Here is a 23998-nt window from a genome sequence, read left to right as displayed (position 1 = left end):
AACTGCTTTTAGCTTTGGCATCCCGGTTCTTAGTTGGTTAATGGGTGTCCAATTTTAGGTACCTTTTAGAGTTACTCCTGGGAGAAATAGGTTGATCACCATTTTCCCCTTACAAAGAACACAATTAATGCTATTACACTTATTTGTGTAGGTAGGAGTAGCTCTAGGAGGTTCTGGTATTTCTTTGGCCCCCACAAATTATGTTTTGTAAATAACATTGCGGCTTTTACCCACTTTTAGGTTATGTTTTATCTTATTCTATTTTATTCTACAACAAGAATTTCATTGTTTTATTGACCCATTGTTAAACATACTGTTTTGCAATAGTTTGGTCCCCCCCCTTCTACGAGCACCCATTCAGCACTGAGGAAGTCACAACTAATGTGTTTATTGGCCCAATGGGTAAGCTCCTTTTTCCCAGCCTTTTATATGGTCTGTCACTATCAGGCTCCAGACCGAGACGGATGTGACACACTAGCCGGTGAAATGCATGCACATCGGATCTGCTTGATGTCTGTGGTTAACGTGTGTTCCAAGGGAACCTGGTGCTGTCAGGGTGAGTGACCTGAGCGACCACTTTTGCCATTAAGCACATACTGGAGACAGCAGGATGACCTCCTCCTGGGAGCCCACCCTCAAAAGGAACATCTGAGTCATACTAAGGTATGGTGGGCCCACTGATGATGTGTTGTTTTTTGGTTGCACTTAGGCTAAAATATAAAATGATTTGTTCTGTTATGCATGGCACCACTAATCAACTTATTCTAGTACTAATTGCATGACATCCCCTAGCGGTAGTAAGAGTTTGGTGACTGTGGGTTGCTACTGGGGTTTTTTTTTTTTTTTTTTATTGCTTACATGCTAATAATGTCTGAGGGATTGGACTGACCAGGGTGGGAGGTTCTGGCTGCTCTGCTGCATTATTTACATGTGTATGAGGTCATTTGGAATTGTGGCTCTGATGAAGAGGGTTCTCCCTTGAAACGCGTCAACCCTACCAGTACGGACGCCTCCAGTCTTGCAGCACTGACAGTATCATTGTCCTGCAGGTCACCTGACTGCAGCTGTATTTTATATGCATATTTACAGCATGTGTTTGTGAGAATGCTCTTTTTTACTCTTTAATAAATGCTTTATGATATTGTTGAAGGGTCGGTGCACCCTGCTCTTGTTTTTGTTGTTTTCTAGTTTATGTGGATGCCCATGGTCCTGAGAGGGCAGCAAGAACCTAGACACTATCAACACTGCCCTTCCCTTTAGCACAGCACCTAAGTGCAGGATAATTACTGTTTTTTTCTGGTGGTTCTTTCAACTGTCAAGGACTGGAACATACCTTCCCAGTCTTAGAACCCTGCATCTGTTGTGACAGCTTTCCAAAAATAGGGAAGGAATGATTTCCCCATTGTTAGGGCAGGGGTGGTAGTTCACACAAGGATTGAAGATTCCTTGCTTGGCTGGTCAGAAGCATGGGTAAAATGAGAGAAAGAGCATACTTTTTTCAGGTCAAGATGTTTTTTGGAGAACTTGTGAATGGAAATGGGCAAATGGTACTGCCTCCAAGGAAGCTACTATTCAGCTTAGAGCTTCTAAGCTCCAATCAGGCTTGAATCTCAATTCTTGAGCATGTGCTTTTTAGAGAAATAACTCTCTTCCAAGGGAGAAAGACTTGGGATGTGTGCAGGACATGAGCCAAGCAATTCCTGGCAAAGGGAAGGCTGGGGAGCAGATATGTTGAAATCGATCACGGAGCCAAAAACCTGGAGCAGCTGAATTTTCTTCTGGACATTTTGTGATAGCTGCAAGAGAGATAATCTCCTTTAGAAGGAGGTCATCTATATAGCCTGTGACTTGAAGGCCCTGAGTCTTGAGAAGAGCAAGCAAAGGTGCTAAGACCGTTGTTAACACTCTGGGAGCAGAGGTTAGGCCAAGGAACAGTGCAACAACCTGGAAGTGGTTGCCTGCCACTGCGAAGTGCAGAAAGCACTGATGAGGTGGTTAAATGGGGGCATGCAGGAAGACATCTTAGATGAGCACAGATGACATGTATTCCCCTTGTCTCAGAGACTCGGTTTTGTGGCAATACACAACAGCTCCCTGGCACAAAAGGGTATTCAGGGAATTCAGCAAATCTAACTTTCCTTGAGCAGTTTTTGGTTGATTTGAAAAAAATAAAGTAGAGAGAAGGTGGTTGGTTGGTATAATTTCAAAATATATTTTGAACCGTTTTGAAACCAACAAACAGATGTCTTCCTTGGAAAGCCACACACGTAAGGCACCTTCTTGCAGGTAGCGTTTGCTGCCAATGCTTTTAGCCATAATATTTTGTGCATGTGAATGGAAATTAGAACTATTCTGGAAATTTGTCTCATGACATGTTCTAGGGCAGTGGTCCTCAACTCCGGTCCTCAGGGCCCACTAACAGGCCAGATTTTAAGTATTACCTTGGGGATATGCAGACTAGAGTACTGCAATCACTGAGCAGCAAATTATATCACCTGTGATGTATTTCAGTTATTTTGCAAACCTGGCCTGTTAGTGGGCCCTGAGGGCCAGGGTTGAGGACCACTGTTCTAGGGCATCCACATAAATAAGCAGAGAAGTAGGCGTATGCTGTAACTGCTCTGTAATTGCATGATCCTTCAAATAAAAGGGCACAGTTTTTATTGTCCTAGTCTAGTTAGCTGCAGTTCAACATACTGAAATTGCAGAAAGAGCTGGTTGTAAGGTTAGGACTGCAAGACAAAAGTCTCTTCAGAAGCATCTCAAATTGAGCTTTTAGAAATGTCTCAAATTTTCTATTTGAAGAGTCCTTGAAAGGACTTCTTCAATAGGATGAGATGTCTATTTAGTTCAGAGCCAGCAGGATCTACCACAAGAATAGCCCACTTTTTTGCAAACACTTTTTCTACTGGATAGTTTGTCAAAGATTTTGGGGGAGGGTGAATATTTTTCAGGAGTGACCTGATCGACATAGGCTACACATTCTGCTCATTAGCAGGGAAGGTTTTCAGGCTTGTGCAGGTCTCCTTGAACCCAAAGGGGCAGGGCAATATGGGGAGATTCAGGGACAGGATTCCATGGCCATGGACCATGACCCTGGATATGAGCCTGTGGCTAAGTGAACGAGTTGCACCAAGTGCCAAAGTGAGCACACATATAGGGTCTGGTGTCTGAAGCAACATTACAGGCTGTCCCCACAGTGCTTTTGTCTTGTTACGGCTCCCAAGATTTTACTGAGGTTATGTCAATCTGGATACACTGCTTCTATATAGAGTTTGGAAAACAGTGAGGGGTTGACTGAAGAAACCAAACATATAATAGGGAAAAAAAAATAGTTAAGCTGAGAGTGGTTTTCTCTGTTAAGAAGAAAAGGTCCATTACCTTCCAACACTAGCTCAATACAGGGGTACATACTCATGGAATAAGGTAAAGGTATAGGAGAATCTTCAAAGGAGTATGTCCTCTTAAGCTTTGCCAGTGTCCAACTACCTCAAGGTACATGCCTTTAAGTCATGGTGAATTAATATTTTGCCAGTGTTTTGTACTGTATTATTAGAATAACACTTTAAAAGATATACTGTAGAGTAATATATAGCATAATATACAGTATATAGTGATATAACTAAGCTGTAAATTACTTCTACAGCAATGCTACTTTTTGCATGTGAACTTAAAGGCTGTTGAATAATTTTTGGTTCATCCACTTTTTCAACAGTAAAAACATACAGTATTACAGTTTCTAAAGAGAAGTATACATATGTGTATATTTCAAAGCACATACCTGAAATTATTGCAGCCCAGGACCACACTGACAATATTCTTCCCAATGTCATGTACATCACCCTTTACTGTCGCTAGTATAATTGTTCCTTGATATGGATCCTAAATACACAGAAACAGAAATAAACATTGATAGAAAACAAAATCTAAGGATATCACACAACGACCTTCACTATAACCACTTTGCGCCTACATTTGTTTTTTTGTTTGTTTGTTTTTTTTGTAGGCTTTTAACCTCTTGCCGACCGCCACCCGACTATATACGGCGGCGGTCAGCCCCTCCCAGGCAAAGTGATGTACCGGTACGTCACTAGCCTGGGAGCGAATAGGGGGCGCGCGCGCACCACCGGAGGCGCGCTCCCGCTCGTTCCTGAAGAAGCCGGCGCGTGTGACCGGCGGACCCGATGTCCGCCGGTCACTCACGATCGTCGGGTGGAGAGGGAGAAAGGCAGGCGGCTAATGTAAACAAAGCCGCCTGTCACTCTCCCCTGTGTAAAAGCAGTGATTACTCGGTTCTGCTATGTAGGACCGTTGATCTGTGCTGTTACACACAAAGCCGCATCCAATCACAGTAAGAAACACACCCCTAGGGACACACTTAACCCCTCCCTCTCCAATAAAGTAAACCCCTCCCCCCAGTGTCATTTTTACAGTAAAAGTGCATATGTATAGCACTGATTACTGTAGTAATGTCACTGGTACCCCCAAAAGTGTCAAAAATGTCAGTCAAGGGTCTGAGCTGTCCGCCGCAATGTCGCAGTACCGCAAAAAAAAAAAAAAAAAAAAAAAAAAAATCATAGATCGCCGCCATTACTCGTTAAAAAAAAAAACAAAACAAAAATGACAAAAATCTTTCCCTTAGTAAACACAGTAATGTTTGCGCAAACCAATCAAAATACACTTTTTGTGATTTTTTTTTTTACCAAACATATGTAGCAGAAAACAAATTGGCCTAAAATGTTAAAAAATTTAGATTTTTACATTTTCTTGGGGGGGAATTTCATATGAAAAAAAATGTGAAAAATATTGTTATATTTGCAAAATTGTCGCTCTTTTTTTGTTTATAGCGCATGATCAAAAAATCGCACAGGTGATAAAATACCACCAAAAGAAAGCTCTGTTTGTGGGAAAAAAGGATGTCAATTTCATTTGGGTACAGCGTCACACGACTGCGCAATTGTCCGTTAAAGTCACACAGTACCGAATCGCAAAATAGGCCCTGGTCAGGAAGGGGGTAAAATCTTCCGGGGCTTAAGTGGTTAAAGAGGTTGTAAACTCCCCATTTTCACTTCAGCTCATTATAATCTGCCTAAAGAAAGCAATCAATAGGTGCCTGTAAAAGATGTCTTACTTCTATAATCTTCCTGTAATCCTTCCTGTAATATGTGATGACGTCTTTGGCGCATGCCCTGTGTGTTTTTCAATCCAATGTGTGCCGTTTCATTAAAGGAAATGCCTGTCTCTCCCTGTATGTCTCAAAACGGCACAGCTAAGTCTCACAATTAGCTGTGTGCCTTTCTCACAGGGGAGGGGGAGTGAACAAGTGAGAGAACACAAGGGGAGGGGGAGTGAGTGAAAAAACGGCAGCTTTTTAATACAGTGAGAGCCAGTATTACACAGAGAGTTTGCATTACAATTAAAAAGGAATTGCAAGGAATGCAGTAAGGGCGGAAATGACGGCCGCAGGGGGAGCATAAACCAGGATATGACATGGCACGGCCGAGACCAGGAAGAAGGAAAAAGTTTAACTTTGAAATAAAGGTATTTTTAGACAGTTATGATGTAAATATTTTAGGTGTAATGTATTTATATTGCATGTCCTTTTAATACATTGTAAAAGTTTGATTTTTATAGATGAGTTTACTTCCTCTTTAAGGGTGTGCTGGCTTTGAGACAAATTACTTATTTTTTTTTTTGCAAACAGTGATGTTTGAAAAGATCAATATGTAACAACAAAAAATAACAAAGAAAAACAACAAAAAGTAAGTGCAATATAGCAGTATCATACATAAATAACACAAGATATCGTGCAATAACAGTAGACAATGTAAGCTCTACAGAAGCATGATAGCAGCAAAAAGTAATTGTCAACTTCAATTGCACTATAAGTGTTAAGTACACATATCTGTACTTTGGAGCCATCTGTTCCAAATTTTCTCGAATTTAAATGGACAACCCCTATGCGTATACAGAAGGCGGTGATATGGGCGGACGTTGTTAACCTCCTTCAGCCACATAGTAAAATCGGGAGGGTGGTCCCACATCCACTGTCTAGCAATCAGTTTCCTAGCCATAAATAATGTTTCCTGTGGAAATATCTTAAGAAATGTATCCATATCCTTGTCAGGGTATCCCTAAGAGGCACTGTTTAGGGTTCAGTTGCAGGGGGGATCCCATTTTACTATGAAGGAAGGACACTACTTGTTGCCAGTATCCCTGTACCACAGGGCACTGCCAGAGTAGATGGAAGAACGTACCTGGAACCAAGTGGCACATTGGGCATGCCTGAGTAAACTCATGCCGAAACCTCGCCAGCCGAATAGGTGTAAGATGGGAGCGATGGACTACAAACAGCTGTGTAAGCCGATCAGACAGTTTAGGGGGACACTCTCTGGCAGGACTGCAGGGCCTCACCCCACTCCTCGTCCTCCAACCCGCCCACATCAGAATCCCAACGAGTCTTAACAGCATAAGCTATCTTGGTGGAAGAGGGTTGTGCAATTCCATGTAAAATATAGAAATTGGATGTCGAGGTTCAGTGCTCTTAACTATTTCCAGTATAAGAAGAGACTCCATCTGGGGCAGAACAGAGGGGAACTGAGCGTGGAGGGCATGTTTGACCTGATAATATCTAAAGAGCATGTGGCCAGGTAGAGAAAAGGTATCCCTCAGAGCAGCAAAGGGCCTAATAGTGTTGCCCTCCAGGAGAGGAACCAGGTAGTGTACGCCCCTGCTGCTCCAGAGGGGGGTTGTGCTCGTGGCCAGTGTTCCTATAGGGTGTGCCGCATCCCTGAAGCAATGTGGATGGGAAAATTCCCCTAGGATTGTGATTTTTTAGGCACAAAATGTTTGACAATCAAAAATATATGCAAAAATCGTGAATTTTTTTTAAAGTAACAAAATCCAAAAATGAATAAAATCACAGGCAGTAATAAAATGGCAAGAATTATAACCATATAGGTATAACCATGTAGATGACAGGAACCCGAACCCGATATATTTCGGAAAATAACTTTTTCCTTCTTCAAGGGTGGTTCTTTTTTGAGGTGCTCCGACAACGAAACAACAGCATAATTACAACACTATACATTATACCAGCAACTACTTTTGCATTTCAAAGATTATATAAATATAAACAGTGTTGTACAAATATACAAAACATTTCATGCATTGTTCACAAAATTATACATGTAAACGTTGAAAAGAGACACTTACATGGTTATGCTTGCAATATATTATGTTGCCTGTTGATCAAGTTAAAAACAAGTCGGTTCACCGTGTTTACAAATCGGCATTGCTGTTATGTGTTCCCTGCAGGGTCATGTATATGCCCTGGATATTATGTCAGGTGTATCACAGGATGCAACTGGACAGTTGTGGCTCCACCAGCTTGGCCACCTAAAGTCCCAAAAGTCGGACGCCAAACCACCAGTGTGATGTGCCAACTAGATAAAGAATAATAAAGACATATGGTGGCATATCAGTAAATGAGCACAAAAGGGCTCAATTATACTGTATTATTCTAATGGACATAGCGTCTCTAATAGAGTCCAATGAATGGTCCATGAATTATATAAAAATTCCATATTTACCTGTTTTGCAGGAAAAGAGCCACCTAAGCGCAACACGGTCTCCGGACAGCAAGGGAGGCTGAACGGAGTGTGTGCACTGTTTAAATATTACCTGTAATATTACCCCGGGAAGGTGCGCACGACGACGGTCATGACGCTGGCGTGGGCAGAAGTGGCATATGCGTTCCACCGGCACGGATGCGGAGCCAGAAGTGTGAACATACATCCGGGTCCGATTGGTCTGAATGTCCCAAGCCTAACAGAGGCGGGGACAGATGGTAAGGACCAATAGTAACAATCGCTGGTGAAGCGATGTGTCTACCCGTGCCGGGGTGGACAAGGGGGAGGAGACAAAAGTCCAGTCCATACAAACCAAATTGCTTATAGATGGAAGATGTTGCAATTGAAACACAGTTGTTTTATATTAGATTATTCTTTGATCTATTGTATGATCATATCCGATATAAACTGTATATGTAACTATCCAGCATAGCCATAAGAAAACAACGGGAACAGCTTGGATTTAACTAATCGTGGTTAACATTGGCATATAAAACACAGTACATTGTGTAATGAACAAAAGGATGTTGGGTGCTCCATTATGTACATATAATGTAACTATGATAGTAATATTTAAATTTCCATTCCACCCGAGGTAAATCCCTCTAGGAATGGCTTAAAGGACATAACCCCATTCAAACCAGGGGGCTCAGTTGCTCTCAAGGAGTGTATCCACCTCAGTTCAAGCTGGAGAAGACTTTTGTTCCAGTCCCCTCCCCTAGAACTGGGGTGGACACGGTCCAGGATTAAAAAATTGACCTTGGCAAATTTGCCACCATGAACTAGGCCCACATGTTCTGGGTCTGATTTCCTCATACTAGTAATGTGACAATATGCTCGTCGCCAAAACTCCAACTTTTTTTTTCCTATATAAAAACACTTGCAGTCGCATACAAGCAGATACACAACGCCAATAGTGCGACAGTTGGCAAAGTGTTTCGCCCTAAAAATTTGACCGTTCGGCAAGAGGGGATGTTTTTGTGTTAGCATATAACCACAGTAGTGGCATGAGCCGCAAATATATGTGCCTTTATATTTGCAACACTCAGAGCCGACATTAGTATGTTCACTCCGGACTAATTTGATCACGGAGTGCTGGGGCTCTTTTAAACGTGTAGCTTGGCATATTTGAGAGATATTGTCCCAAAATGGGATCAGACGTTAATAAGTGCCAGTGCTTGGTCACTATTTTCTTGATTTTGTGATGTTGGTACATGCAGGGTGTAATGATTCTGAGGTTATTGCTATCACCTTTGTTGTTATACTTTTTGGGATTTAGAAGTTGCTGTCTGTCACTATAAAGAGCCCTTTTGTAGGCCTTTTTGAGTGACGCTTTTGAGTAGCCTCTGCGTCAGTCTTTCGCGGAGATCATCAGCCGCGGACTGGAATGACTTTAAATCGGTACAACTCCGCCTCAATCACAAATATTGGCTGACTGGGCTAGAGCGCATCAATGACTCTGGATGGAAACTCGAGCCGTGGAGGATGGCATTGCCTGCAGTGGGCTTACGATAAAGCCCACTGTGCAGGGTGCCGTCCTCCCATCTCGAGATCTCCACATCCTGGAAAGTGACGTGGTTGGGATCTGCATTCATTGTAAATAGCAAGTTGAAGTCGTTCTTATTCATTCTCTCCAGGCATGCATTCAACAGCTCATGAGGGCCCTCCCATATGAGGAAAACATTGTCTATATAACAAGTCCATAACTTAATATGGTCCGTATATATAGCCATTGCCTCATCCCCAAGGAAGGATTCCTCCCACTCCTCCAGGTACAGATTGGCGTAGGATGGAGCACAACAAGTGCCCATCGCTACGCCCTGTACCTGGAAGTAGTGGGAGCCGTTGAAAGTGAAAATGTTGTGTGTAAGAATAAACTGTAGAAGACTTAACATAAATTCACTATAGGCATCCTGGGATGCTCTCTGTGAAATTATGTGTCGTACTGCTGCGACACTTTTTTCATGAGGTATAGAACTATACAATGCTTCTACGTCAATGGTGACTAGTAGAGCAGTCGGAGAGATGAGAACGTCCTCAACCTTGCTAAGAAAATGGATTGTGTCTTTTGTAAACGATGGTAAATTTTGTACAAAAGGTTGTAGAAAGGCGTCGACTAGTCTGCTTGCATTTTCTGAAATGGACCCCCTGCCCGAAATGATGGGCCTACCCGGAGGGTTGGTGGGGTTTTTGGGCACCTTGGGGAGTCCATAGAATGTAGGTGTCTTAGGAAATTTAGTTCAAACGAAATCCCAAGTTTGTTTGGGAATGACATTGTTGAGGTATGCCAGATCTGTAAAACTTGTTTTTAACTTGATCAACAGGCAACATAATATATTGCAAGCATAACCATGTAAGTGTCTCTCTTCAACGTTTACATGTATAATTTTGTGAACAATGCATGAAATGTTTTGTATATTTGTACAACACTGTTTATATTTATATTATCTTTGAAATGCAAAAGTAGTTGCTGGTATAATGTATAGTGTTGTAATTATGCTGTTGTTTCGTTGTCAGAGCACCTCAAAAAAGAACCACTCTTGAAGAAGGAACAAGTTATTTTCCGAAATATATCGGGTTCAGGTTCCTGTCATTTACATGGTTATACCTATATGGTTATAATTCTTGCCATTTTATTACTTCCTGTGATTTTATTCATTTTTGGATTTTGTTACTTTAATAAACTTCACAATTTTTGCATATATTTTTTAATTGTCAAACATTTTGTGCCTAAAAAATCCCAACCCTAGGGGAATTTTCCCATCCACACTGCTGCTCCAGAGTGTAGACTCTGGCAGTGAGCAGAATTCTTGGAGGGTCGGGTTTCGCCACCAAGGGGTAAGAGTATGTATCGGGGGGGGGGGGGGTATTGTGGTCTGGCCACCACTACCTCCCAAACTCGGCTGTAGTGATATAGTAGGGATCCAGAGTCCCCTCCCACCTCCAACCTACATACTCTGCGCCGCAGGATAACAGTCAGAGGGTCAGCAGTTGTGTGGGCCCATCTAGGACACAGGAGGGTGAGGAAGCAGGTACTATCAGATTTACCGATATAGAATAGTTGGGACAGCTGTGCAGCCAAGTAGTATAAGTTGAAATCCGGGAGCGCCGCTCCCCCCAGATTCGAGGGGTTTTTAAGTTTACGCCAGGAAATTTTATGCCTGCCGGAGCCCCAGACAAAGGCTTTAAGGAGGGATTCCATTTGCTTAAAATATTTCAGATGTTAAGCATACCGGGGAGTGCCACAAAACATACAATACCTTGGGTAAAAGGACCATTTTAATAAGATTCACTCTGCCCATCACACCCAGAGGCAATTTAGACCAAACTAGAGTTTTAGATTTAATAAAAGTAAAGAGGGGTTAGATGTTGTCCGAAATGTAGTCCCGGGTGCTCGCCGTAATAAGGACACCCAAATATTTAATGTGGTTAACACGCTGCAAGGGTAAGTCAATGGGGGGCTCTAAGGTCGGGTGATCATCAAGAGGGATTATTTGGGACTTATCCCAGTTGATCTGTAGGCCTGAAAACGTTTCATAGCTTTCTATGAGAGCGAGGGCAGTCTCCAGAGAGTCCCCAGAGTCCGCCAGGTATAGCAACGTATCGTCTGCATACATGCTAATCTTTTCCGTCAAATAACCCATTCGTAAACCACATATGTCGGGGTGAGCCCTGATTGCTATTGCCAATGGTTCAGCCGCAAGAGCATAGAGCAGGGGAGAAACAGGGCACCCCTGCCTAGTATCTCTAGTGAGTGAAAATGCTGTGGAAGTCAAACCATTAGCCAGCACCTTTGCCACTCCACCGAGTCAAAGGCTTTGGCCGTGTCCAGTGTCACCACCACTCGTCCGCCAGAAGTCCCATGTTTGGCTTGAATATTCATAAATAACCTGCAGAGATTAAAGCAGGTATTCCTGCCCGTCATAAAACCAGACTGGTCTGCGTGGATCAGTGATAAGATCACTTGGTTTAGACGAATGGAGAGTATTTTGGCCAGGATCTTCACATCGACCTGCAAGAGGGAAATAGGGCTATAAGACTCCGGCAGGTGTGGGTCCAGTACTATCAAAGCTTCCCACATAGATGGGGGCAAGGTGGATTCCTCAAACATGGAATTAAATAAAGTGAGCAGCTTCGGCAGGAGAAAATCTGAGTATTCAATAGGGAACCTATCTAAACCCGGGGATTTTGACCTAGGGGATCTGGACAAAGCCTCCGCGATTTCATCCTCAGTAAATGGTGCCTCCAGAATTGCTACTTGTTCATCAGTAAGTTTAGGGAATTCTACGGTGGCAAGGAACTCATGCATAGATGTGCTATCAGAGGGGACCCTAGAGGTATACAGCTGACTGAAGGACTGAAACTGAGCCGTCACCTCACTAGGGTGCGTCACAGGGGCACCCGAGGGGGTCTTTAGGGTGATGACCACTGACGGCCTGTCTTCACAATGAACTAGATACGCTAACAGCTTTCCCGCACGTTCCCTATGCTCGAAGAGCCTCTGTTTTTGAAAGAACATTTTTGTTTTGGCCCTCTCATTTTCTAGCTGGGTGACCACTCTCGACTGTAGCTTAAGCTGCGAGGCGGTAGCATGGGTAGGGTCCAACAGGTAGGCACTTTCAGCAGACATAAGATCGGCAACCGCTTGAGTGTAAGTCTCTATAGATTAAGCTTTAAGGTGCTTTATCTGGGACTTGAAGACAGCCCTGGCATGTAGTTTGAAAGCTTCCCACACAGCCAGCAAGGAGGCCGTACCGTCGTTGCCAGCATAGAATTGTCCCCAGTTATGCTCCAATGCAGCCCCCTCATTTAATAAGGGGAGTCACGCCGGATTAAGGCGCCAAGCCGGAGGAGGCTTATCATGATGCAGTCTCGACACTACATCCCCCTACTTGGCTAATTAGCAAAATTTGTTCAAAATACAAATATAGCTATATCTCTCAATATTGCTAGATATTGACTTTTTGTGGCATCTTTTTTAATTTTGGTAATGCCTTTATATTAAGAGTTTGGTGATACACATGCCTATGTCAAACAATAGCAAAAGTATTGATGCTAACATTTGGAGGGTTGGAGACCTCCAATTGTTGCCTATAGAGAGGGCTCATTCTGGATTCAAACTCACAAACCTAGAGCAGGAAGGCAGACTCCCTAATCATTGTGCTATTTCTCAGTCCTTACAACTCCAAACTTATTAAGGATGTTTACGAGTGATGAGCATGATTATTGGCTTAGCTATATGTTCAATTTTCATTGAAACAACCTGAACCCCAAAAGAAATGCCCCCCCCCCAAAAAAAAATAATTTCAAAGCCCAAAATTTGTTTTTAACTTTAAACCAAAAAAAAAAAAAAAAAAATATATATATATATATATATATATATATATATATATATATATATATATATATATATATATATATGTACATATGTATTCCTCTATATAAACATTAGAAATAGTGATTTGTAAATCCTAAAAAAATCAGTAATTTCATATATATATATATTATATCTATCTATCTATATATATATATATATCTCTATCTATCTATCTATATATATATATATCTCTATCTATCTATCTATCTATCTATCTATCTATATATATATCTCTATCTATCTATCTATCTATCTATCTATATATATATCTCTATCTATCTATCTATCTATATATATATCTCTATCTATCTATCTATCTATCTATCTATATCTATATATATATATATATATATATATATATATATTTCCTGGCTCTGCGTCATGCCATCATACTATGGGTCAACTCCGCCCCTCTGACCCTCATAGGACATCCCTGAAATAGCATAAAAGGCAGGCAGTACCTGGTGGTGGAGGTGTTCTTTTTTTCGTCCTCTCTCCAGACACCTTGAAAAAAAATATGTTATCCTTACTTGTGGCCTTCCCAGGTTCAGCCTCTCTCCTGGGTAAGAAGACCCCCTCTTATGGGCTGTACATCTCCCTCGATGGTGGGTTCCCCTTGGTGCTGGGGGTAAGTTACATTGCAGTATAAATTGCTGCATTTCATACTGATACCATTACTTGACAGTTAAAACTGCCACAGATGCCGTATTCCAGTGGAGGTTATTTCCTCGCTTTGGTTACAGTATGAATGATGAAGCTGGCTGGTGATTTGTTTTGCTGTATTTTTCTCCCCTTAAACATGCTTGCTGGCTCTTTTAGTTCGTTGGAGATGGTGGTTTTGCATGCTCCAGTGTGAAGGGAGGGGGCCAGCCCAGGCTTCCTCTGATCACTAGGTTGCTTTTAATCAGTGGAGACAGTCTGCAGGTGCAGCTGGCTTCCTTTTCCTTTGAGGCCAATACACTGTGTGTAACTGGGTCTCTGCTGCCCTCACTGTGAGTACATGCACATCCTGGTCTACTTTGCCTGTGTTGAAGCTTGGGGTATTTTTGTCTAAAGCTGCCGCCAGCCTCAAGGCACTGAAGATTTTTTTTTGGGAAGTAATGCGTTTTTGTTTTTCTTTATCTTTTTTGGGGAAAAAAAAAAAAAAGAGCAATGTATGTGGCCAGGACGGAATACATTTTCGTCAGTTGGTCACTCCGAATGGACCTAATCGAGTGTGGAGCCACGGTGTAGTGGGGATGAATGTGAACTAAGCACCCTGCAACCTTGATTTTTATTCCCCAGGAGATCACATACTGAAATATTGACACGGCTGTGAATACTTCACATCATCTTATCACCAATTTGGAGGATATTTCAGCAATACCTTAAGGAGGTAGTCCAAAGATCTTCCTCTCATTATGCTTAGTACAATGAGGTGCTGGGAGGATACGTGGCCAGGAAGGAGAATGTGTCTATGCCTTAATGAGGTAGTCAGAGGTTCTCCTGTCCACTATTTGTAGCCACAAAGTTGCTGTGAACACTGGACGCAGTTACCATTCCCAAGTGTTTGCATACAGCTTGCGCTGCTTTACAATACTGTTGCTACCTGCTGCAGAGACAAAAACAAGGTTACTTCTGTTTGAAGGCGACAGACAATAGCATAAGCTTGCACTTTATGTGCAGCCTATGGCTATCCTATTAGTCCTTATTGCTTAGAGCAGACACGGTTCTCCATGTGGAGGAGAAAGGGCTCTGGTTGGGAAGCTTGTGTAAAGTTTTCTCAGTTTAGGTAAAGGCTTGTTTGCCTGGCTCTTGGAGATGGCCCAGGACAACAGCATCAGCGTTGCCTTAGTGGATAGACTATGGCCTCACGATCCTGTATGTGCTTGATCACAGAAGCTAAGCAGGTTTAGACCTGGTTAGTGGATGAATGGAGGACCACATGGGAACACTGGGTTCTGTACAGCAGCACATATACCTCTTAACCAGCAGAGGGCAGTAATACTGATAATTGTGCACTTAGCTTCTCTAGGTTTCTGAGTCAAGCTGCCCAAGTGCTTTGGGGGACAGTTCACCACTCTAGGTCCATGGGGGCCCTTACATGTTCTGCATTCTGAGGCTTTGCAAAGTCTAACAGCCATAGGCATGCCTCCTCAAAGCAGAGGCAACAGGGGGTTTGTGGTTTCAGAAGCCTTGGCACCCCGGATGTTTTGGGGCTGCATTTCCCATGATGCTCATGCACTCTGAATTGTAGTTGGGCATTGTGGGAGGTGTGGTTCTGGGGTGCCGGGGTTCGCCATCACTGCTCTAGAGCTATGGTCAGGTGCAGGTTTTAAAAAGAAAGCAGTGTACAATGTTTGCATTACCTCCCATACCCTGGACAACCTTTTTAAATGTTTGAGGATCAATGATCACTAATGTTTTCATCCTGGCAGCAGTTTCCTGCTTCCTTACCATAGCTCCCATGCTCCACCAATCTATCAACAGCTTTAAGGAGGGATTTGTGGCTCAGGGCATTCTTTCAAGACGGATGCAGAGGTGGAGCATGAATATTCATTCCCTCTCTTGGGTCGCAAATATCAGATGGCCTTTGGATTTATCTTAGTACTAAGAACGTGCAGGTATTATGGAGGGTCCTGTCTTTTTGACAGAATCCTGGAAAACCATTATTCTGGTGGTAAGGAAAGGAGGCTGGTGCCCTTTTCTGGACTTGGCAAACGCTAGTCTACATATTCCTATAGTCTGGGTTCGCCAGCACTTCTCAGGTTTTCTAGAAGACGATGACTTGGCCTAGGTCATGGTATGTTTTTTGGTTGGCATTCTCCCCAGAATCCTCTTGAGGGTACTATCAATCTTTATGGCATTTATTTCCTCAAGTGATATCTTGCTGATAGCGAAGCAGGGGTGCTGCAGCTAAATAACGTTTTTTTTTTTAAATATATATATATATATATATATATATATATATATATATATATATATATATTTTTTTTTTTTTTTTATTTAAAATTTTCAAGTTTAACAAAACATAGGACATGAATATGCATGTACAATACACATAGTAAAACAACTTGTGGAGGGGATTGGGGGCAGGCTGCCCACTGAAAACGAGCAGGGTAGGGGAACTCAGGGTAAGGGAGGGGACCAAGCTCCAGGTCGCAGGATCATCTATGGAAGGGTCATGGGGGGGTCACATCTGTGGGAGTTTGATAGATCGGAAAGATGAAGGAAGCAGGGGGGGGGGGGAGTCCAAAACATTGGCAATGTAACTCGTGAAGACACTCCATTTGGCGTTGAAGGTGTCGGCCGCATGTGGGGCCGCAGAGTCCATGTTAAGGCGGTCAATGGAGTGAAGTGTGGTTAGCTGTGACCGAAGCATGGATATGTGAGGAGGAGAGGTGGCTATCCATTGTTTTAGTATCAAACGTCTGGCGATGAGCCATGTGGTCAGGATCCAAAGACGAGGTGAGTCGGCTGAAGTGTTGGACCATTTCTGTAGACGCTTGTCCCAGTAGCCAAAGAGCAATAACAGGGGGTCTTTTGGTGCGGATACTGTGGTTACCGTTGTTATGAAAGTTAAGACCTGGTCCCAGAATGCAGAGATCGGAGCACAGTCCCAGAATTTGTGGAAGAGTGAGGGGCGCTCTGCGCGACACAGAGTGCATTTGTGGGCATCTGGGATCAATTTGTCCGACAAGAAAGGAATATGCACCCTATGGAATATTTTAAGTTGAGTCTTTTTTCACACAGAATTGGGGGTAAGATTTAGGGTGGTCCAAAGACCGCTGATTATCTTGGGGAGTGTGTCCTCCCCCGGGAAGTCTTTGAGCCAGTTCGATGCTGAGGAGGTGAAGGAGGCAGGTGGGCAGAGTTGGATAAGTGGTTTGTAGATATCCGAGATAGTATACTTGCCAGAGTCCAGTAGGGTGTCGATGAGAGAGAGAGCTTGATCCTGCTGTCAGGTTTGGTTAGCGTGCCATGGATAAAGTGACGGCATTGTACCAGGTAAAAAGAATCTGAGGGTGGCAAATTGTACGTTTCCGATATTTCAGCACAAGACAGCAAGAGTCCAGTTTGTGGGTTGCAGAATTGGATGAAACTGACCAGTCCCTTTGACTCCCATTCTGTGTAGACCGCACGTTCCAAGCCGGGGGGGAAAGTGGGGTTCCCCCAAATCGGAAGATGTTTGGAGAAGTACAGGGGTAGTTTTAAGAGTTTCCTCACCTCCCTCCACGCAATAACCGTATCCCGCAGGAGCAGGTTATGGCACAGTGTGGGTGGAAGATGAGCCCATTTGGCATGTAAGAGTGAGGCTAGTGTGAAAGGGCTAGACATCTGGGACTCTAGCTCAAAATTTGAGAATTGCGAGGTCCGAGATATCCAGTCCAGTGCCACTCTCAATAGGCATGACAGGTTATACAAACGTATATCAGGAAAGTTTATACCAGCGTCCCGCCTGGGGAGGCACAATTTTGAGGAGATGCAGGGTCTTTTTCCTCGCCAAAGAAACCTGGAGAACGCCCTGGATAGGTCTTGTACATCCTAATGCTTGATCAATAAAGGGAGAGTTTGAAGAAAATATAAGATGCGGGCAAAGCTGACCATTTTGATCAGGTGGCATCTCCCCAAAAGAGACAGCGGCAGTTCCTTCCAGTTTTCCAGTTCCCCCTTCACTTTAGCAAACAGTGGCGGGTAATTGAGGGTATAAATAGATGCGGGGGTCCTTCAAATTTTTATGCCAAGGTAGGTGATGGAGTGCGTCGCTATTTTAAAGGGGGAGTCTGATTCCCACCCCCGGGCCGTACCCAACCCCAAGGGGAGAATCTCGCTCTTGGAATAGTTTATTTTGAGGCCCGAACATTTCCTGAAGGCGTCAAAGGTGGATACAATCGTGGGAATGTCTGCAGAAGGGCATGAGGTGAAGAGGACGACGTCATCCGCAAATAAAGAGATCCTCAGGTCTAAGTGACCCAAGCGGATCCCATGTAGGGGCGCAGGGCCAGAGATATATCTAGATAAGGGTTCCATGGCCAGGTGAAAGAGTAGGGGAGACAGTGGGCAGCCTTGGCGGGTACCTTTAAACAGCCTAAAGTCCTCAGTCATAGAACCACCTACACAAAGTCTGGCCGTCGGGGAAGCGTACATAGAAGTAATCAGGCTGACAAACGGGCCCTGAAATCCCATGGTATCCAAGACTCTCCGCAGCCAGACAAAGTTGACATTGTCGAATGCCTTTTCGGCGTCTAAAGTCACTATGGCCAAGTCTTGTGAAGGGTGCAATCGTGCTTGTTCCAGTACCAGCAATACTTTTCGGATATTCGCCGTGGCCAATCTTCCCTTAGTGAAGCCGGACTGTGCTGGGTGGATCAAGTATGGCATAATGACCGCCAAACGTGAGGCTACAATTTTGGACAGGATTTTCACATCAAGATTGAGCAACGAGATAGGGCGGTAGGATCCTGGCTCTAGGGGGTCTTTACCTTTTTTCGCAAGTAGCTTAATTATGGCTTGGTTACCCGTTGGAAGGTAAGGCCCGCCGTCCCAAATGCTGGCGTATACCGCCACCAGAGTGGGAACTAGGCTTGCTGTAATAGATTTGTAGAATTCCCCTGTGAGGCCGTCTGGACCAGGCGATTTACTCGCCGTGAGGTGTTTTATCGTGTGCGTGACCTCATCCGCCGAAATCAGAGCATTTAACATATCGAGCTGTGCAGGGGTAATGCGAGGGAGACCCGTGCCCGACAGAAACATCTCGCCCGACGTATCATCTACATTTTCCGGGCCATAGAGTGAAAAATAGAAGTCTCTCATGATACGTTGCACGCCTTGGGGTGTGGTATCTACTATGCCCGATGGATCCCGCAGGGACCCAATATGTGTAGGTGACGGTCGACCCTTGCACATTTTCGCCAACAGTTTGCCAGCCTTATTGCCGAACCTGTGCAAGGATGCTGCAAAATGTGCCGTGTGTATACGTTCGACTTTATCGGCCCATTCGTCGAAATACTTTTTGGCCAAGACCCATATTTCCCTTGTCGACTGGGTATCTGCCAGTAGTAGATTACTATGTGCCTCGCAGAGACGCTCACTCGCAGATTTATAGCCGTTCTTTGCGTGTCGTTTGTATGCTGCCGCATAGGAGATAATACGGCCTCTTAGGAAGGCCTTGCCCGCTTCCCAGAATAGATGGGGGGAGGAAACGTGGGACACATTAGAATCAGAATAGTCCTGCCATGCCCGTTCTAGATACCCTTTAAAGTCTGCTTTATTAGCCAGAAAAGAGGGGAACCGCCATATCAGGGGGACAACGGTAAGGTCAATAGATAGGGAGAGGGGGGAGTGGTCAGAAATCACCATGTCGTGAATCACAGCGTCTTGAGTTACTGGTAGGAGTGAGTCAGAACAAAACAGATAGTCAATTCTAGTGAAAATTTTGTGGGGGTGGGAGTAAAAGGTGTACTCCCTGTCCATCGGGTGGAAGTGTCACCATACATCTGTCAGTGAGAGGGAGTCGGTGAGAGTAGCTAGAGGAGTGGGGGAACCGCCCGTACTAGGCCGCACATCCGAGAGGGACCGTGATCTATCAAGAACCGAGTCCATGACAGCATTGAAGTCGCCTCCCATCAAATGGGGTATAGGAGGGAGTGCCAGGGTTCGAGCTGATAACATTGAGTAAAAGGACTGGTCAAAAACATTGGGAGCGTAAACGTTAGAGATAATGAATTCCTTGCTGTTGATGCGGACGTGAGCCGAGACATAACGGCCTTCCGTATCCCCATCCACAGCGAGGACTTCTACCGAGAGCCGTTTATGAAACAAAATGAGGACACCTGCCTTGCGCCCGAGCGCTGCAGAGCCTACCACTTTGCCTACCCAAAGTTTTTCCATGCGGGTCATGTCAGCAGAGGGAAGGTGCGATTCCTGAATAAGAGCGATATCGGCCCGGAGACGTTTAAGATGCCTCAGGACTTTCATTCTCTTAGCCGGGGATCGAAGACCTTTAACATTCCAGGATATCAGCGTCATAAATCACCTGAAGGGATTGGATGTCTGTCACAGTCTGTAGGGTACCTAACCATTATCGGGGGGATAGCCAGATGTATTTGAAGTAATTGAAACCGCCACCTGGTAGGAACGTGTCGCCTCATATGTATAATGACCATGAGGAGTTTGACCCCTGGGGAGAGGGATTGAGGAAAGGGGGGACTGGAAAACTGGGTAAGAAAAAACAAGAATAAAACAGGGACATAAACATAGTCGCAAGGACTTCTCTTTTTTCCGCATGTGTATGCGATGGAGCACAGCTCCCCAAGTGCGTCTCCAGATACTACAAGGGACAAATTGTACCCTGTCAAAGAACGTGTCCGCAGAGACTTGAGTCGCGACCTACGACAGAGCGTTGTGCAGCCATGGCATATAGAGCACTACGAAATAAAAAGATCAATAAAAAGAACCACTGAACAGCAGAAATATAACATTGAATACCAAGTAGTAAAATACAGTACAATTCTCCAGTGAGAGAGAACTAGCTTACATTATCAGCCGTCGAACGGCTGGAGCCACCCGGGAGTCATGTCCGGAGGAAAACGTTCCCAAGGCCCATTTAGAGGTAGAAAACCCAGCGAGTCAGCGGGGAGGGCCACTGCGGCCAGAGCTAACCACATCAGAGTACCGTTGCCGCTTCGGGGATTCCTTCCTGGGGCTGTGAGGAATGTACGGTCTGGAAAGAGAGAGATTTAGCTGAATTGTTATGACCTGGTTCGCCATGGTGGAGTGAGCGGACAAATTTTTCTGCCTCCGCAGGATCTTGGAATGATAGCTGGTTGCCGTTCGGGGCACGAAGGCGCAGGGTCGCCGGGTAGGCCAAGGTAAATTTTATGCATTCCTGGTGTAGCTGGGAGCATACGTTTGGAAAGCTTTGCATTTTTTTGCAACTTCAACTGAGTAGTCTGCAAAGATAAGGATTTTCATACCTTCGATCTGGAAGTGTGGGTTTTGGCGGAACTTCTGAAGGATGGCAGATTTGTCTGCGTAGTTTAAGTATTTTGCGATGACAGGGCAAGGGGTCTTACGTTCCTCCGAATAGAGTCCCATTCTGTGAGCCCGTTCGACCGTATGCCCAGGGCCGCAGGGATTTTCTGCGTGCAGATTTCTGGAATGGCCGAGGGTTGGACGGATTCTGGAATCCCAATAAATCTTAGGTTACTCCGCCGAGACCTATTTTCCAAGTCCTCCAGTTTGTCCATAATAAGACGATTTATTTTGTCTTGGGTTTGCTCTGTGCCTTGCATTTGATAGATTTCATCCTCCACACTGGAAATCCGGGTTTTGGCCTCATTGAGGTGGTGGGAGTGAGACTCCAGCTCTTTCCTTATAGCCGCCATGCCTGCAGACACGGCCTGTTCCACCGATGCCTTTATCGTGGGGGTGAGCAGCTCCACCACCGCTTTTGCAATCCTCTCAGTGGAGGGGTCTGGGGCCGAAGAGGGCGCCGTGGTGGGTGGCCAGAGGTCACCTTCTGGCTGCCTGGTAGTGTCCATGGCTGCGGAGTCTGCCGCCGGTCCGGAGTAGGCCGCGACCGCGGCCTCGATTTGCGTCGTGCCCGGCGGAGGCCTCGCGGGCGGTTTCTCCAAGTATCGTTCCATCCCGGATCGAAGTGTGGAAAGTGGCCGGGTCCGGGTGATGTCCCGAGGCAGAGGGGGGTGCTGGAGGCGACGGGTAAGGTTTTTTATGCCGGTTTTCTGGGGCGCACCGTGGAAGCTGCTTCAGAGCCTGCTACTCCATGCGGCGCCAGAACCGGAAGTCTAAATATATTTTTATTGAACATAAGAAACAATTACAAGGCCTGTGTTGCATACAAATAACACATTTCTTTAAACAGTAAAAATTATGTATGCAGACAGAGAGTTCTTGCATTTTATAATAACAGTATCACACATGATATACTCAAGGGTATTAGTGAACAAAACATGAAAGACACTGTGAGAGGGGGGATTTGGAGGGAGTAAGGATGGGGAAAAGAGATTGACACTCTCGCATGGGACGTGAAGAGAACATCAATTATGTAAAGAAAACAACAGCTAAGTACAGAAAAAGGTGACTCTTACTGGCTGAACTATACACATAGTCTACTAGCATTATGACAGTATGTTTAGATATGAGGGGGGGGGGGGAGAAGGGGGGTGAAGAGAAATGGAGGTATCCATGAGATCCAGCTTGAAGCAGTCAATGAGTAGGCGATGGGTACGGTCCTGTAAAGGAGGGAACAGGAAGGGTGTTGCCTTAAATTCTCAGCCTGCCTAATGTATCAGATATGGAAGCCTTTAAATACCATTCCGTGAATTGGAAGGGTACCATCCAATCTTTCAGTTTGTCTGCGTTAAAGGTGCATTGCAGCAAAGAGCACCATCTGGAGAAAAACGTTTCCATTGACGAGAATTTATCAATATCCAGATTTCCTTTTTCCATGTGAAGAAGTGCTTTAAGATCATTGCAAACCATGGAAATCGACGGGGGAGTGTTGGAAGTCCAAGTCTTTAGAAGTGCTTTTTTGGCTGCCAAGGTACATAAATGGGTCCAGGGGGGTAGCAGTTTACCCTTCCGATTTGGAGCAGTTGAGGACTGTGATGGCTCTTCGTAGCCGAATAAGAACAAGTGGGGGGATTTTTTCCAGCCGGATTCCCAGAACCTCCTGTATAAAAGTCAACACCTGGTCCCAGAAACCAGAAATAGTGGGGCAATGCCAGAATCTGTGGGCTAGCGTACCAACCCTTTAAAATAGTGTCCAGGACCCGATTCCTTTAAAACATGATCCGGTGCGACCCTGGTATCGCCCCGCGATCAGGACCGTCCCATCCCCCCTCCCCCAATACCTGATGTGGGGTATTGTATAACTGCTGCTAAACATTACTTATTGTTGCTTGTTGCATTTTATGTTTTTCATTATTGCATTTCCAATATATGATATATGAATGTTTATCGATATTGGTTTAAACCCACATTGTAATATTAACATCTGTGTCATTATGTGCACACACTGATATCAGCTCACCTTCTGCAGACAGCACTTCTCTCTTTATCCCCGCAGTCACACCCAGCACGGTAAGCCCCTTCGTGCATCACGTAGGGGCTGTTCGGGACGAACCAATCCCCTTCGGGGAGAGGACGGCCCCTCCCACTGTGCTGGCGGCCGAAGGAGCGTCCCTAACAACGAGCCTGCATCTTAACACATCCGTCCGGCGCAGGCGCAGGGACGAGTGCCACGTCAACGCTCTCAGAGTCCGATCACGTGCAGCGCACATTGCACATGCGCGAAGGACTACAAAAGGCCGGGGAATACGAGTCAGCCTTCACTCCTCACAAACAGAGGAGAGAGGACAGACCGGACCTGTGCCTATCCTATGGATTAACCCTTTAAAACGTAAGTGTTCCAATGGAACGTGAATGAGTCAATCAGGACTCAATTTTCTTTGGCACAATTACCTAATATACTGTCACTAAGCACTTTAATAAAGATGTAAACCACACATTTTTGGGGGATTTTGGCACTCTTGGTAACAAAATACATAGCCATGGCACACTGGTAAAACAGGCTTATTATTATATATATACTACAGACCAAGGACCTGGTGGCAAGAAAGGGAAGACAAATCTCCCCTCCCTCCCCCCTCCTCTTCCCAGAACCGCGGAGGACCTCTACCCTAGCAGCTTACTCAAACTGTAAGTTCAAGACATTTCCTTCACCTTGATAACACCAACCCACTCATTGAATTAATACTAATGCCATCCCCTCCCCTAGGCTATATGCAGGATATGATTCCCGCTGTGACTGTAAACGATGATGAGAGTTCTGCGCAGGATAACGGCTATACCCGTGTATGTACCCTCTAAACTTTTTGAAGTATTTGATGACGTAATAGGATATTCTCATAGGATTTGAATAATCCTGTATATTGTTCTCATATATTTATTTTGACTGAGTGACTGAACGCTTTGATAAAGGCCCGTG

At 44.6% G+C, this 23998-nt stretch overlaps 1 protein-coding gene across 1 annotated transcript in view; it reads right to left on the bottom strand.

The window, feature by feature from the left end:
* MTR (5-methyltetrahydrofolate-homocysteine methyltransferase) overlaps positions 1–23998 on the bottom strand; it is a 1642758-nt gene that overhangs the window by 441180 nt on the left and 1177580 nt on the right. Inside the window, exon 22 of the mRNA XM_082249226.1 lies at positions 3782–3882. Within this exon, the coding sequence (XP_082105352.1) occupies positions 3782–3882 (101 nt within the window). The remainder of the gene's footprint in view (positions 1–3781; positions 3883–23998) is intronic.

This window comes from Pelophylax lessonae (genome assembly GCF_965119305.1).
Source record: "Pelophylax lessonae genome assembly, chromosome: 3".
NCBI lineage: Eukaryota > Metazoa > Chordata > Amphibia > Anura > Ranidae > Pelophylax > Pelophylax lessonae.
This window is presented reverse-complemented; position numbering and strand designations above follow the sequence as displayed.